Here is an 11,327-nt window from a genome sequence, read left to right as displayed (position 1 = left end):
TGTGCATAAGGTGAGTGTGCAGGCACCTGCGCGCACCTGCACACACACTTGTGCTCAGTCGTGCACGTGAGGGCACATGCATGGGTGCCCAGGAAGAGAAAGCATGGAATGGGTGTGGCCGTAGCAGGCGCTGCCTAGGATGGGGGGCCAACGGGGCAGGAGAGTGCCCTAAATGGGGGTGGTACCCGCGATGGGGAGGTGCCAGCGCTGCCCCTCCCACTGCTCTGCCCCGGGGCGGGGCGGGGCCTGTTCGGCACGGGCCAATCAACGCCGTGTCCGCCCCGCGCGCGGGGTTAAAGCGGGGCGCGGGGCGGGGGCGGTGAGCGGGATGTGGGTGCGTGTGGTGCTGGCTTGTGCGGTCGTGTGCGCATGCGCGCGTGCCTGGCCCGGTGGGGCCGTGTGCGCGCGGGAGGCGGCGGGCGGGGACGGCGCGCGCTACGTGGCGTTCCTGGGCCGCGGTACCGGCACCGGCTCTGCGCTGGTCGAGAGCGCCTTGGCCGCCCCCGGCCGCCTTCGCGCCTGCTGGGCCCGCCGCGACCCGCGTCTCGTCCGCGCCTTCCGCGCCGCTTGCGCGCGCCGCCCGCCCGCCGTGCCCAGGGCCGCGCTGCGCCGGGCCCTGTCCGCGCTGTGGCGGCGCCGCGCCGCCTGCACCGACCCCGCAAAGGCGGGAGCGCAGCGCCAACGCCGCCGCCGGGGCTGGACGCTGCCGGGCACGTTGTGGTGTGGGGCCGGGGACTCTGCAGGGAACTGGAGTGAGCTGGGTACGGGGCGGCGGGGGGCGGCGCGGGAACCTGGGCTCCCTCCGCGGGGCCGCGCTCACCTGCGCCTCCGCAGGGCTGTTCCGCGGCCCCGATCGGTGCTGCCGGGAGCACGACCAGTGTTGGGCGCAGATCACGGCGTTGCAGTTCAACTACGGCATCCGCAACTACCGCCTGCACACCGTGTCCCACTGCGACTGCGACGCCAGGTGCGCCCAGGGCCGGGGGAGGGGCACCGGGAGGGCTGGGGACACCAGCCCCGCTCACCGATCCCTGCCTGCAGGTTCCGGCATTGCCTGCTCGCCATCAACGACACCGTGTCCAACATCATCGGCGTCACCTTCTTCAACCTGCTGGAGGTGCCGTGCTTCGTGCTGGAAGAGAGTGAGGAGTGCATCCAGTGGCACTGGTGGGGCGGGTGAGTGCCTGGGGGGGCCCCGGTCCCCAGTGCGCCCTGCCTAGCTGCCTTACCGGGCATGGCTTGGCTGGGCTGGTGTGCAGGGCCTCACAGCATGTGGTGTCCCCAGGTGTGAGCGTTACGGTGTTGTACCCTTGGCCAGGATGGTGCAGCAGAGTCAGTACCACCCCAGCCTGCCCGCAGAGGAGAGAGGCAGCTCTGCTGCACAGCCCCCGGGTAAGGGAAGGAATTCCTCTAGAGCAGCGCGCAAGCGGCTCCGACAGGAACTGGAGCCAAAGCCTGGGCGCCGCCAGGCACAGAGACCTGAGACAGCCCAGCAGGACCCAGGTATCCCTGCATTGGCCAGGGACAAGGCTGAGCCCACAGCCAGGCACCGAGCAGCGCAGCAAGGGCTGAAGCCTGGCCCCCCAACAGCACTGACCACGTTGGGACAGGATCCAGCTGGAGCAAGGAACGCACTGGGAAGAGCAGAGCAAGGAGCTGAGGGCTTGGCCCACCCTTGGGATGGCAGGGTGAGACCCAGCCCAACCGCAGCAGCATGGAGTGGGCCCACCCCAGTGCCCACTGTGGAGGAGCGCAGGCAGCAGGGTGAGCTGGTGCCATGGGTAGAGCGTGCACCACAGCTGGGGTGTCTCAAGGCCTCAGCCTGGTGGGGTCATACGCTGGGGGGTGCCCTTCACCTCCCTGCTGTCCTCAGGCCCAGGCAGGGTGTGCAGGTGCTACAAGCACCTGGGTAAGTGTGAGCACCAGATCGCACCCCACGAGGTGAGGTACCAGCTGCACAACGTGAACAGCCAGACACTCCTCCACTGCAACTGCACCCACAGGTGTGTGTCCAGGAAGAAAAGGGCACTGTGTGCAGACAGTTTGGGATCAGAGGAGGTGGGATGTCCACCCTGGCCAACACCTGCTGACCACGGCCCTCCTGTGCCTGCAGGCTGGCACGGTGCCTGCGCAGGGTGAGGAACTGCAGTAACATGGAGGTGGCTGTCCTGGCTAACCACATTGCCACAGACTGCTTTGCTCTGGAGCAGCTTGCTGCCTGCAGCCCAGGCAGGGGTTCTCAGGACAGGTAAGTGCCAAGAATCAAGGGGCTGTGGCCTGTGTGGGGCATGAAGCCAGGAGTGTAAGCACTGGCCTCTGCTCTGCCATGCCATGAGCAGGTTGCAGGGCAGGCAGTGGCTGTCAGTGCTGCAGGGTTACACTGACATGCCCAGCTTTGCTTCTCCAGCAGCTGTACCACAGTGACCAGGGCTGTGCTTTTACCTGCAAAGCGGCTCAAAAAGACCCTGAGGCGTTGGGGCCCTCTTCATGTGAGCTCCAAGACCAAGCATCCAGACTGGAAGACACAGGCCCGGGGAGGCAGCCTCTGTGAGCACTGCCAGCACCTGGCCATGGAACAGGGGCTGGGTGCTCAGCCCCACACAGTGCCCCGATGATGCCTGAGCAGTGCTGCCTTGGGAAGGAAGGGGAGGAAGATGTGCTGTGCAGTAGCTGCAGCCTACAGCTGCTTGGTTCCTGGTCCTTTAGACAAAGGATAGCACTGAGCACGGCTGCTGGCATGACTGCATGGAGCTGGGGACCACAGCCAGAGCAGGCAGAGGGACTGAGAAGACTCAAGGAGTTGTGGTTGCCATCCACGAGCATCAAAGTAAGGGGAAGAAAATAGGAGGGCTCAGGAAAGGGGAAACTTATTGTTTTCCCTTCCCTGTTGTGCTCTGGGGCCAGGGGGGTGGCAGGGCCCCCCACCCCTATATTGGTGACCCTTCAACTGGGGGGCCTGAACAGTGAGGTGTGATCCTGACCCTCTTGCCCAGGCACAGTAGGATGGCTGGGGTCAGTCTATGCTTGCAGCAGAAGATAAATAAAGAATGGTCAGAGCATGATCTATGGTGCCAGGGCTGAGCCTTCTGCCCCCTGTTCACGCCACGCTGCAGCCCCCACCCCCAGGGCTGATCCTGCCCTCTGGCAGTGACCACAGTGCAGCTGGAGTGGACAGGATCGTTTATTTTGTTGCTTGCACTATGTCCAGGCTGAGGCACAGTGGTAGAGCAGGGAAGGAGCAAGCTTTGATCTCTGGGGTACCCTGGGATGGTCCTCGCTCTGTGCCCATCACCATTCCTGCCAGAGCCCTGCCTTGGCCTCCCCTGCCACCTTGGGTGCAAGGCCAGCACTCCTGTCATGGGACTTAAGAATCCTGCATGTGGAAGCTCATGAGGGTCTCCCCAAACTGTGCTAGACCAGCTTTGCCCACCCTCCCCTGGGTCACCTCCCAGCCCTGCCCTGGGGAGCAGCTTGGGCTGAGGGGAGTAGAGGGAAGTACCCCTACCTGCCAGGCACACAACAGGGGTGAGGAGTCACTGCAATAAATAAGGGAGGGGGTGTCTTAGCAGGAAAGTGGCAGAGGAAAGCACACAGCGAGCGCGCTACGGGGAGGAGGAAGGGGGCCACTGCATCAGCGGCCCATGGCACAGCTATGGCTGTCCAGTTCCTGGGGGCTGCAGCCCTCTTTTGGGGATGTGCCACAGCCTGGGGGGCTGGTGGGGCTCATCCTCCGGCAGGGATAATAGCCCTGATCCACATTCTCTTGCCGCCAGCCCAGAGCCTTGTCAATCATCTCCAGGCGGAGTGCAGGCAGCAGGCCCAGGTTCCGAGGGTCAGCCCTGGCCAGCGGGCTGTCAGTGGAGACATGCTGGGGGCCACCCCGCTCCTGTACAGTCTGGTAGAAAGAGCTGCTCTCCAGGCTGTCAGCTGCCTGCCTCAGCTCCTTGCCTTTGGCTCCACAGCACCCCAGCTCTTCCTGGGGCACATGGATGGTGGGGATATCCCTGGGGAGGCCGCGGCGGCTCTGGGGCGAGGGGCTGCGGCTCGTTCCCCTGTCCCGGCTTGATGGCCGCAGGATGAGACCCTGGAACTTGGCCAGGCTTGGGCTTCGGCTCCGGTGCCGTTTCATCTTGCCCGGGCTGGGGCTCCGGGATTTGGGGGCCAACAGGACAAGTGTACTGTCATCCTCTTCTGAGCTGCTGCCTGAGCTGTCCGTGGGGCTGCTGCCCTCCTCTGATCTAGGCAGGGAGATCTGCACCCCTGCATCAGCACTGCTGGCTGACTCTCACAGGGGGCTGTGGGGTACCACAGCAGCTGGTCTCCCCCAGCCAGGGATCCCCACATACATCCCTCCCCCTGCCTCCCCCAGCCCCTCACCCTCATCTCTTGGCTGTGCTCACCTGGAAGGGCTCAGTCACACCAGCAATGCTGCTGCAGGTGTTGCTGTAGTATCCAAGGATGTACTCGCCGTTCCCCTTGGGCAGCGCTTCCTCAGAGAACATCACCTGCAGCCCAGAAACACCTGGTGGACACCAGGGCTGGGCACAGGGGTGCCCCCTCCCACCTCCAGCCCCAGCCAAAAGCACAAATTCCTGCTGCCAGCACTACGGGCCTGCCGGAGGCTCAGCACAAAGCAATAAGGTGCCCTCCACCCCCATCCAGGGGCACGAAGGGGCCATTGTTCCCCCACAGTGGGACAGACGTGCCAGTAGGGCTGGCCCCAGCTCACCTGTGCACAGAGCTGCTTCTCTAGGCAGCGCTCCCCATCATCACTCCTAGCCCAGACATAGGACACGTAGTCTTTAGGGTGCCGAAAGCCTACCTATGTTACATAGGAGAACAAAGGTGAGTGGGGGTGGGGGAACATCAGCCCCACTTGGCACCATCACCCATGCCTGGCCTGCACTCTCTGCTTACACCAGGGAGACCCAGAGCTGCCTCACACCCCCCAGCTGTACCAGGGCCCTGTGGGGCCTGTGGAGCAGGAGGAAGAGGGAACTGCTGGACCTGAGCCTCCTGAAGCAGGGCCACATCATGCTGCCAGGGGAAGAGAGGGCACAGCTCCGCGCCGTGCACCCATGTTCGCTGGTGAGGGGTAGCTCAGAAGGGACCCCCGCAGTGCTGTGCAGTGCTCCCCACTCCCTCCAGCCCCAGCAGCCCCCAAGCCCCTACCCGGTAGAGTCCTATCCAGTCCCAGGAGCTCCGGTGGAAGCCAACAGCCATCTTGTACCTGACAACTGCTTGCTCAGGCCTGCTCCACTCGTCAGCCACATAAATCTCAACCGGGGGCTTGTCCACCTTGGAAGCGAACTGTCAGAGACAGGTGCATGGTGAGCAAGGGCATGGCAAAGAGCTGCCCCTGTTGCCCAGTGGCACCTCTCTGGGTCTGGGCCCCCCCGTGCATACACCCACAGCAGCCCCCAGACAGGGGCAAGGCAGCTGAGTTTGCCAAACAGAAATAAAGTACGCCACCCCCCACAGAAGCTGGGCATCCCACCCCTGCAGCTCCTGCCTGCATTCCCACCAGCCCTGGACAGTGCTCACCTGCACAGCAAAGATGGCAGCTACTGGCTTGTGGTCGCTGACGGTGTACTCCATGTGGCTGCAGTAGCAGAGTTGGCTCACCGACAGCACGCCCTGGCTGGGCCGGTGCCTGCCTGCCCCCAGCCCTTTGCTGGGGGATTTGATCTTCCACAGGATGCGGTCAGTCCAGGCAGGTTTTCGCTTCTTGGCACTGCAGGGCACAGAGGGGCATCTCTTGCCTGGCAGGGGCAGTGGGCTCTGACCCAAACTGCCTCCCCCTGGCACTACGGCATGCATGGGCAGAGGGGGGAGCTCATCTCGGTACTCAGCTCAGCGTGGCTGCAGGGATAGACCTGCACTGGCACCAGCACTGCAGTCGTGTCCCAGTCCAGCCCATGCCTGCCCCAGCACAGCTGCTCCCCCCACCCATCCACACAAGCATCCACCCTGGCTCTGAGCCTCACTGCTCCTGCATCCCTCTCCCCCAGCTCACGCCCACCAGCTCTGCTCTCCTACCTGCTGTCGTACTTGTTGGTGCCAACATCAAATTTAAAGGTGGGTGGGAAGTTCAGGGGTCCCTCCTGAAAGCCTCTCAGAACAGGCCAGGTGCTTTTGGCAATGTTCAGCTGCGGGAAAGAGAGAAGGTAAAGGAGCACACCAGCCCCCATGATCAGACCAAGATCTCTCTGGTCTCACACAGTCACATCCTTGCCCCATTCCTGCCAGCTCCCACAGCTCTCAGGGTTTGTCCATCTATGCCAGCAGCCAGTTTGTAGACCCAGTGCCTCGGGTGTTCCTCACACTAACAAGGGAAGCATGTGCACAGGGACTCTGCTGCCTCTTCCCCACAGAGACAAGAGAGCCAGAGCTCCTCATGCCCTATGGGCTTCAAGGCGACATGTCCTGTCCCACAGCTGCACAGACAGTTTTGGGGAGAGTCAAACACTGCTCAGGGCCCAGCGGAGTCTGGCATCGTGCCCATCTCTCACCTGGTCCTTCTCCCAGAGCTGGCTCAGGACGTTGCTGTCAATGGCATACTTCACAAAGCAGATGTCCAGGCTCTCAATGCGGAAATTGAGGTCCCCAAACCAGAACACAAGGCTGTGGGAGAGAGGGCAACGGGCTGAAAGGGCTGAGGCTACTGGGGCTGGGGACAGCAGGGGAAAAATGTCCCCAGACTGTGTGCAGCCTCAGCCTGCAGCACAGGCAGTCTTGGGAGCACTGGCACAGGTCAGCACTCAGCCGGCAGGCTGGCCAGCTGCCAGGAATCTGCAAGGTAGGACTAGGCACCATTAACCAAACCAGACAGACTGCCCTGAGCTGAAATCGAGGGTGGAAATTTCCACAGTGAGGCACCCACCAGAGTCAGACTAAACAGGCTGTGCAGAGCTGGGCCCTCCACCTCACCGGTCCCAAACCACAACTGGACTAGTACAGCAGGAACTGCACCAGGCCTGAATGTGCCCTTACAGGAGACCAGAGACCCCTCTAAACACCTACCCCACCATGCTGAGTTCCCACTGAGCCACGGGACAATTCTGCAGGCAAGACCTGATCTCCAGGCTGTGCTGGGATGCAGAGGTCAGACCCCAGACCCTACATGGGGGGGGGGGCAAGGACTGGGGCTGGCACTAGAGCCCAGACTGGGGAGCAAAGTGGTGGGGTACGCACTCGTGGTCCAGGATGCCGTTGGCCACACGCCCCTCAAATTGCTGCATGTGCAGTATGGTGGCAAAGTCCTCCTTGCGCTGCTCCGCCTTCTCCAGGTGCGCTGGCAGGTGGCAGTTCAGGAAGCAGACCATGTGGCCGAAGATGGAGAGACGAACACTCACCCCACCCTTGTTGCCCTGCACCGAGAGGATCCCATGACTCCTTGGGAAGCCAGCCCCTTGCCACCTTCCCCCAGGGCCACACTCACCCAGTAGCCCCCTAGCCCCGTCCTGGTACAATCTGTCTGGATGTCCTGCAGAAAGGGCAGGTGGTAGTACTTGGCAAACACCAGCAGGATAACACCTTGCATCCGCACCGTGCTGACCTGGAATGGGAGCAGGAGCTGGAGTAGAATGGTAGAGAGCCCACAGGGGCCATGAGGCAGCACTTCCATCCTTCGTGTGTCCCCCCATCCTGCAGGTGACTAACAGCATGTTCAGTTCAGAGATCTGTGTGCACCCTCCTGAACACCGACAGCCAAGCCTGAGCCTCAGAGATGCTGGGCTTACATATGTTCTGGGGTGAGTGCCTCTGGGAACCGAATCTGCCTCCGGGCCCACAAGCTACTGTCAGCAGCACAGGCCAGTTCCCACATTCACCTCTGGACCCTGGTTCAATGCAGCAGGCCACAAGAAGTGGCCCCAAAGCTCCAGAGGGGAAGCATAAGCATAGGAAAAGGAGCAGGGTGGCACAACCCAGACAGCTCACTGGTGAGGTGCAGCACTGGCCCCCACATACTGTTTGGAGGCTACAGGCTGTCTCTCCCACCGCACCTCCCTCTGCCCTGCAGTCCAACTCTCCCTCCCTGTGGCACACCTGCCTGGCAGACAGAGGGAACACCAGCTGCCAGCTTCTTCAGGACTCCTTACCAGGATGAAATGGAAGGGACTCAGCACATCCATGAAGAGCTCGCTCCACTGATCTGTGAAGAGGGCATCCTTCAGGCGCTTGTTTATCTTGGAGTTCACCTCCTGCAGCCTGGGAGGAAGGGGATAGGTCCCTCAGCCACACCAGGAAAGTGTCTGTGTCCCAGGTAGAGAGAGCTCCTTGGGAAAGTTGCCAAAGCACAGTACTGGGGAGCAGTACAGGGTGGGAAGGCCAGTTCAAGGGAAGACCCTAGGTTTAGAGCACAAACCAGCCACGTCCTTGCTCCAGTGATGCTGGACCATGTGCTGGCAGGAGGCACAAGTGGCCCTGAACCCAGGAGGCCTTGGCCCCTTCTAAAGCAGAAGCAGTTCAGCTGCACAGAGCTGGGCAGCTGAAGCTGCCTAAAGCCCATCTCAAGGTGCAAGAGGGGCTTAAAGGGCCTTTCAGTTGAATCAGTCTCTACACAGAAGTCAAGTCTCACCAGCGCAGAGTGTTCAGATGCATTTGCGCCACCCAGCTTGGAGCAGCAGCAACCAGAAAGTTAGTAGTGCTCCTCCCAGCTCAGCAATTAGTGAAAAGAAGGAACAATGTCCACAGAGAACAGCAGAATCAGGAAGTGTCTTGCCCAAAAATATCAGGTGCTTGGTGCACAAAGATACAGGTCAGAGGAAGGAGACAGCCAGAGATGCCGGGAGGTGAGAACTGCGGGATTCCCTGTCCTGGACCTAACACGGTCCCAGCACATCCCATGCTGTCAGCTACACCCCTCACCCCATCCATCCAGCTCAGGTCCATCTCCACAGCCCACACAGTCCCATCCCATTGGTCCGCAAGGCCAAGGAGACTGGGAGATTTGCTCCAACACAGTGTTATAGCTCTGGCAGCCTCAGCCTTCCACCACTATCCCCAAGGCTAGGAGCTCCAGGGCAGTCCCTGGCAGCCTCCTGGAGGCAGATCCAGCTTTCCTATATCACACCTGCAGGCAGAGGCTACTTCCTGCTCCCTGTGCAAAGACACAGTGCAGCCCGGGGCCTTAGCAGGAATCCACAAACCACCACAGACCTCAAGGGACCAGTCTGTGCTCAAATGCTGGCAAGCTCGTCTCACCACCACACTGTGGCACTGCCTTGCCAGCAGCTCCGTGTACCAGGGGCATGGAGCCAACCCAGCTATGGGAGAACAGCAGATCTATGCCCTTGAGGCCTGCATACCATGCACAAAAGCAGAGAGGAGGAAAACACTCCTAGAGAACTTGGGGCAGGTGAGTTAAATGCCTCGACAGACCTGACCCCAGGACTGCCATGGTTCACTTGGCCTGGCACAGCCAGCCTCAGACTTGTCGAGTATTCAAGTCTAATCAGTACTCAAGGGTTTTGGTTCCTCTCAGCACTCACATTCTACCAGGAGCTGATTGTCCATCACCTTTTCAGATATATTACCATTTGTGATGTACATGCCTCCCTCTTCCCTGGGACTCAGGGAGGCTGAGGCTGCAGCTCTCCCATTCCTCATGCTCCAGGGCTGTGGGGATCCCCTGAAAAGGGATACGGCAGGGCAGGGGAGGGGGGCCTTGCACCTCACCGTCTTACCCAATGGCGATCATGTCCACATCGTTTGTCTCGCCTGTGTTGAGGTGCAGCAGGGATGTCACATCATTCGGGGGCATGGCTGTGCCTACGTTCCAGGTGACCACTGTGATGCTTGGGAGGACAAAGGAAGAACAGGCTAACACTGGGGCTCAGAGGGATTCCTGTCCCCCTGTTCAGCCCCCAGCTCCACCAAGGAAGCTATTTGCTGGTAACAGAAGTAAAGACTGAAGCTTAATCAGAGCACATACACCTTAACTCCTGTTTGAGGGAGACAGGTCCTTGCTTCCAAATTCCTCCAGGATCTGCACCTGATAATTCTAAACACCAGCACAAAGAGCCCTCATTTTCGTCACCACAGGCATGCTGACACAGGCATGCTGGCACAGCAGGCAGCCTTCAAGAAAACTGCTTCCCCTCCCTTCCCCAGGAATCACAGCTCCTGGCAAAAAAGACCCGGATCTGAGTCCTCAGCCCCTGCCAGCCCTAAAGGCCAGGGCAGCGCATGTGACAGCGGTTCTGCAGCCCCGAAGTGGTGTCCTTCAGCAGCGCAAAGCCACATCCCTCACAACACATCAATGCCATTGCGCAACGGGCACCAGCAAAGGGCCCGTGGGCTCATTTGGCAGCAGCAAGGAGTCGTCTCAGTCTCAGGGACACGTTTCAACGGGGAGGGAGGGCGAGCAGTGCCCAGGAAAGCCCCAGTGCTCGGGGACAGCGGGGGCAGGTAGCCCACGGCTCTGTTATGATATCCCGCACGGACAGCGGCACCAGGCATTCTCCTCGCAGGAGCCTGCCTGACTGCAGTCCCGCACCCCAAATCCTCCAGCTGAACCCTCCACAGTGGGAGGAGAGGTGCAGCTCCAAAGCACAGCGGAGACCTCGGCACTGCGCCCCTTGTCCCCGCGATCCCCCCGCGGCCCCACTCACCGGAACGCGCCGTCCTCCGAGGCCCGTCCCGGGCAGTCCGGTAGCGGATCGCAGGCGTCGCCAGAGCCGGGGCGGCCGAGGGGCCGGCCGAGGAGGGGCAGCTCGCCCGGCTCCGCTCGGGGGGCCAAGCCCGCCCGTCCGCCGGCGAGGAACTCGCTGGACACGGCCTTGGGCAGCGCGGGGGCGCGGGGCACGGCGGGGCCCGCCCAGGCCGCGATGTGGTCGCTGGACTCCGCCTTAGGCAGCATCTCCCGCCGCTCCGGCGCGGGAAAGGCGGCCCGGCCGAGCGCTGTTGGAGACAGAGGGCCACCCGGCCCGGGGGGCAGCAGGGTCGGCAGCGGGAGCCCCTCGGGCGGGGTCCGGCCCGGGGGCCGCTCCTCGGGCCCGGCGCGCCGCGGGCAGCCGTGCCCGAAGGGGTCGCAGGCGGCGTCCGGCCGGGAGCTCCTGCGGCCGGCCGGGACGCCGCCGCTGAGGAAAGGCGCCGCCGAAGCCCCTGCCTCGGGCAGGGGCCGGGCTGCGCTCCCGGGGCCGCGCGGGAGGCCGGGCCGGGGCTCCGCGCCGGCGGCTGAGCCCCAGTCGGCGCTGCCGCGCCGGGCCGGGTCCATCGGCGGGCGGAGACCGGAGCGGCCCCGACCCGGCCCCGCGCACCTTGCGGCCCCGCCACGTGACGTCACCACACCATGACGTCAACGCCCGCCACCTGCGCGGCGC

At 62.5% G+C, this 11,327-nt stretch overlaps 2 protein-coding genes across 3 annotated transcripts; one reads left to right on the top strand and one right to left on the bottom strand.

Annotated features, from left to right (window-relative positions):
* The first annotated feature begins 328 nt into the window (after positions 1–328).
* On the top strand, positions 329–3,062 carry PLA2G3 (phospholipase A2 group III). The gene is made up of 7 exons (XM_032706127.1): positions 329–761; positions 835–967; positions 1,042–1,176; positions 1,286–1,764; positions 1,874–2,003; positions 2,114–2,248; positions 2,408–3,062. The coding sequence occupies exons 1-7, from the start codon at positions 329–331 to the stop codon at positions 2,613–2,615; spliced, it is 1,653 nt and encodes a 550-aa protein (XP_032562018.1). The 3' UTR covers positions 2,616–3,062.
* Positions 3,063–3,163: 101 nt separating this feature from the next.
* On the bottom strand, positions 3,164–11,237 carry INPP5J (inositol polyphosphate-5-phosphatase J). Of its 2 annotated transcripts, none has more exons than XM_032705551.1 (11): positions 9,682–9,785; positions 8,103–8,211; positions 7,442–7,558; positions 7,195–7,370; positions 6,513–6,624; positions 6,040–6,149; positions 5,545–5,734; positions 5,173–5,310; positions 4,730–4,822; positions 4,401–4,505; positions 3,164–4,252 (listed from the first exon to the last, which is right to left on the bottom strand). In XM_032705551.1, the coding sequence occupies exons 2-11, from the start codon at positions 8,133–8,135 to the stop codon at positions 3,632–3,634; spliced, it is 1,695 nt and encodes a 564-aa protein (XP_032561442.1). In that variant the 5' UTR covers positions 8,136–8,211; positions 9,682–9,785; the 3' UTR covers positions 3,164–3,631. The 2 variants fall into 2 exon arrangements, 1 of the variants encoding a protein (XP_032561442.1); XR_004360125.1 differs by lacking the exon at positions 3,164–4,252 and adding an exon at positions 10,617–11,237 and having other exon boundaries at positions 4,483–4,505; positions 5,231–5,310; positions 9,690–9,800.
* Positions 11,238–11,327: the final 90 nt, after the last annotated feature.

Source organism: Chiroxiphia lanceolata, chromosome 18 (assembly GCF_009829145.1).
Source record: "Chiroxiphia lanceolata isolate bChiLan1 chromosome 18, bChiLan1.pri, whole genome shotgun sequence".
Lineage (NCBI taxonomy): Eukaryota > Metazoa > Chordata > Aves > Passeriformes > Pipridae > Chiroxiphia > Chiroxiphia lanceolata.
This window is presented reverse-complemented; position numbering and strand designations above follow the sequence as displayed.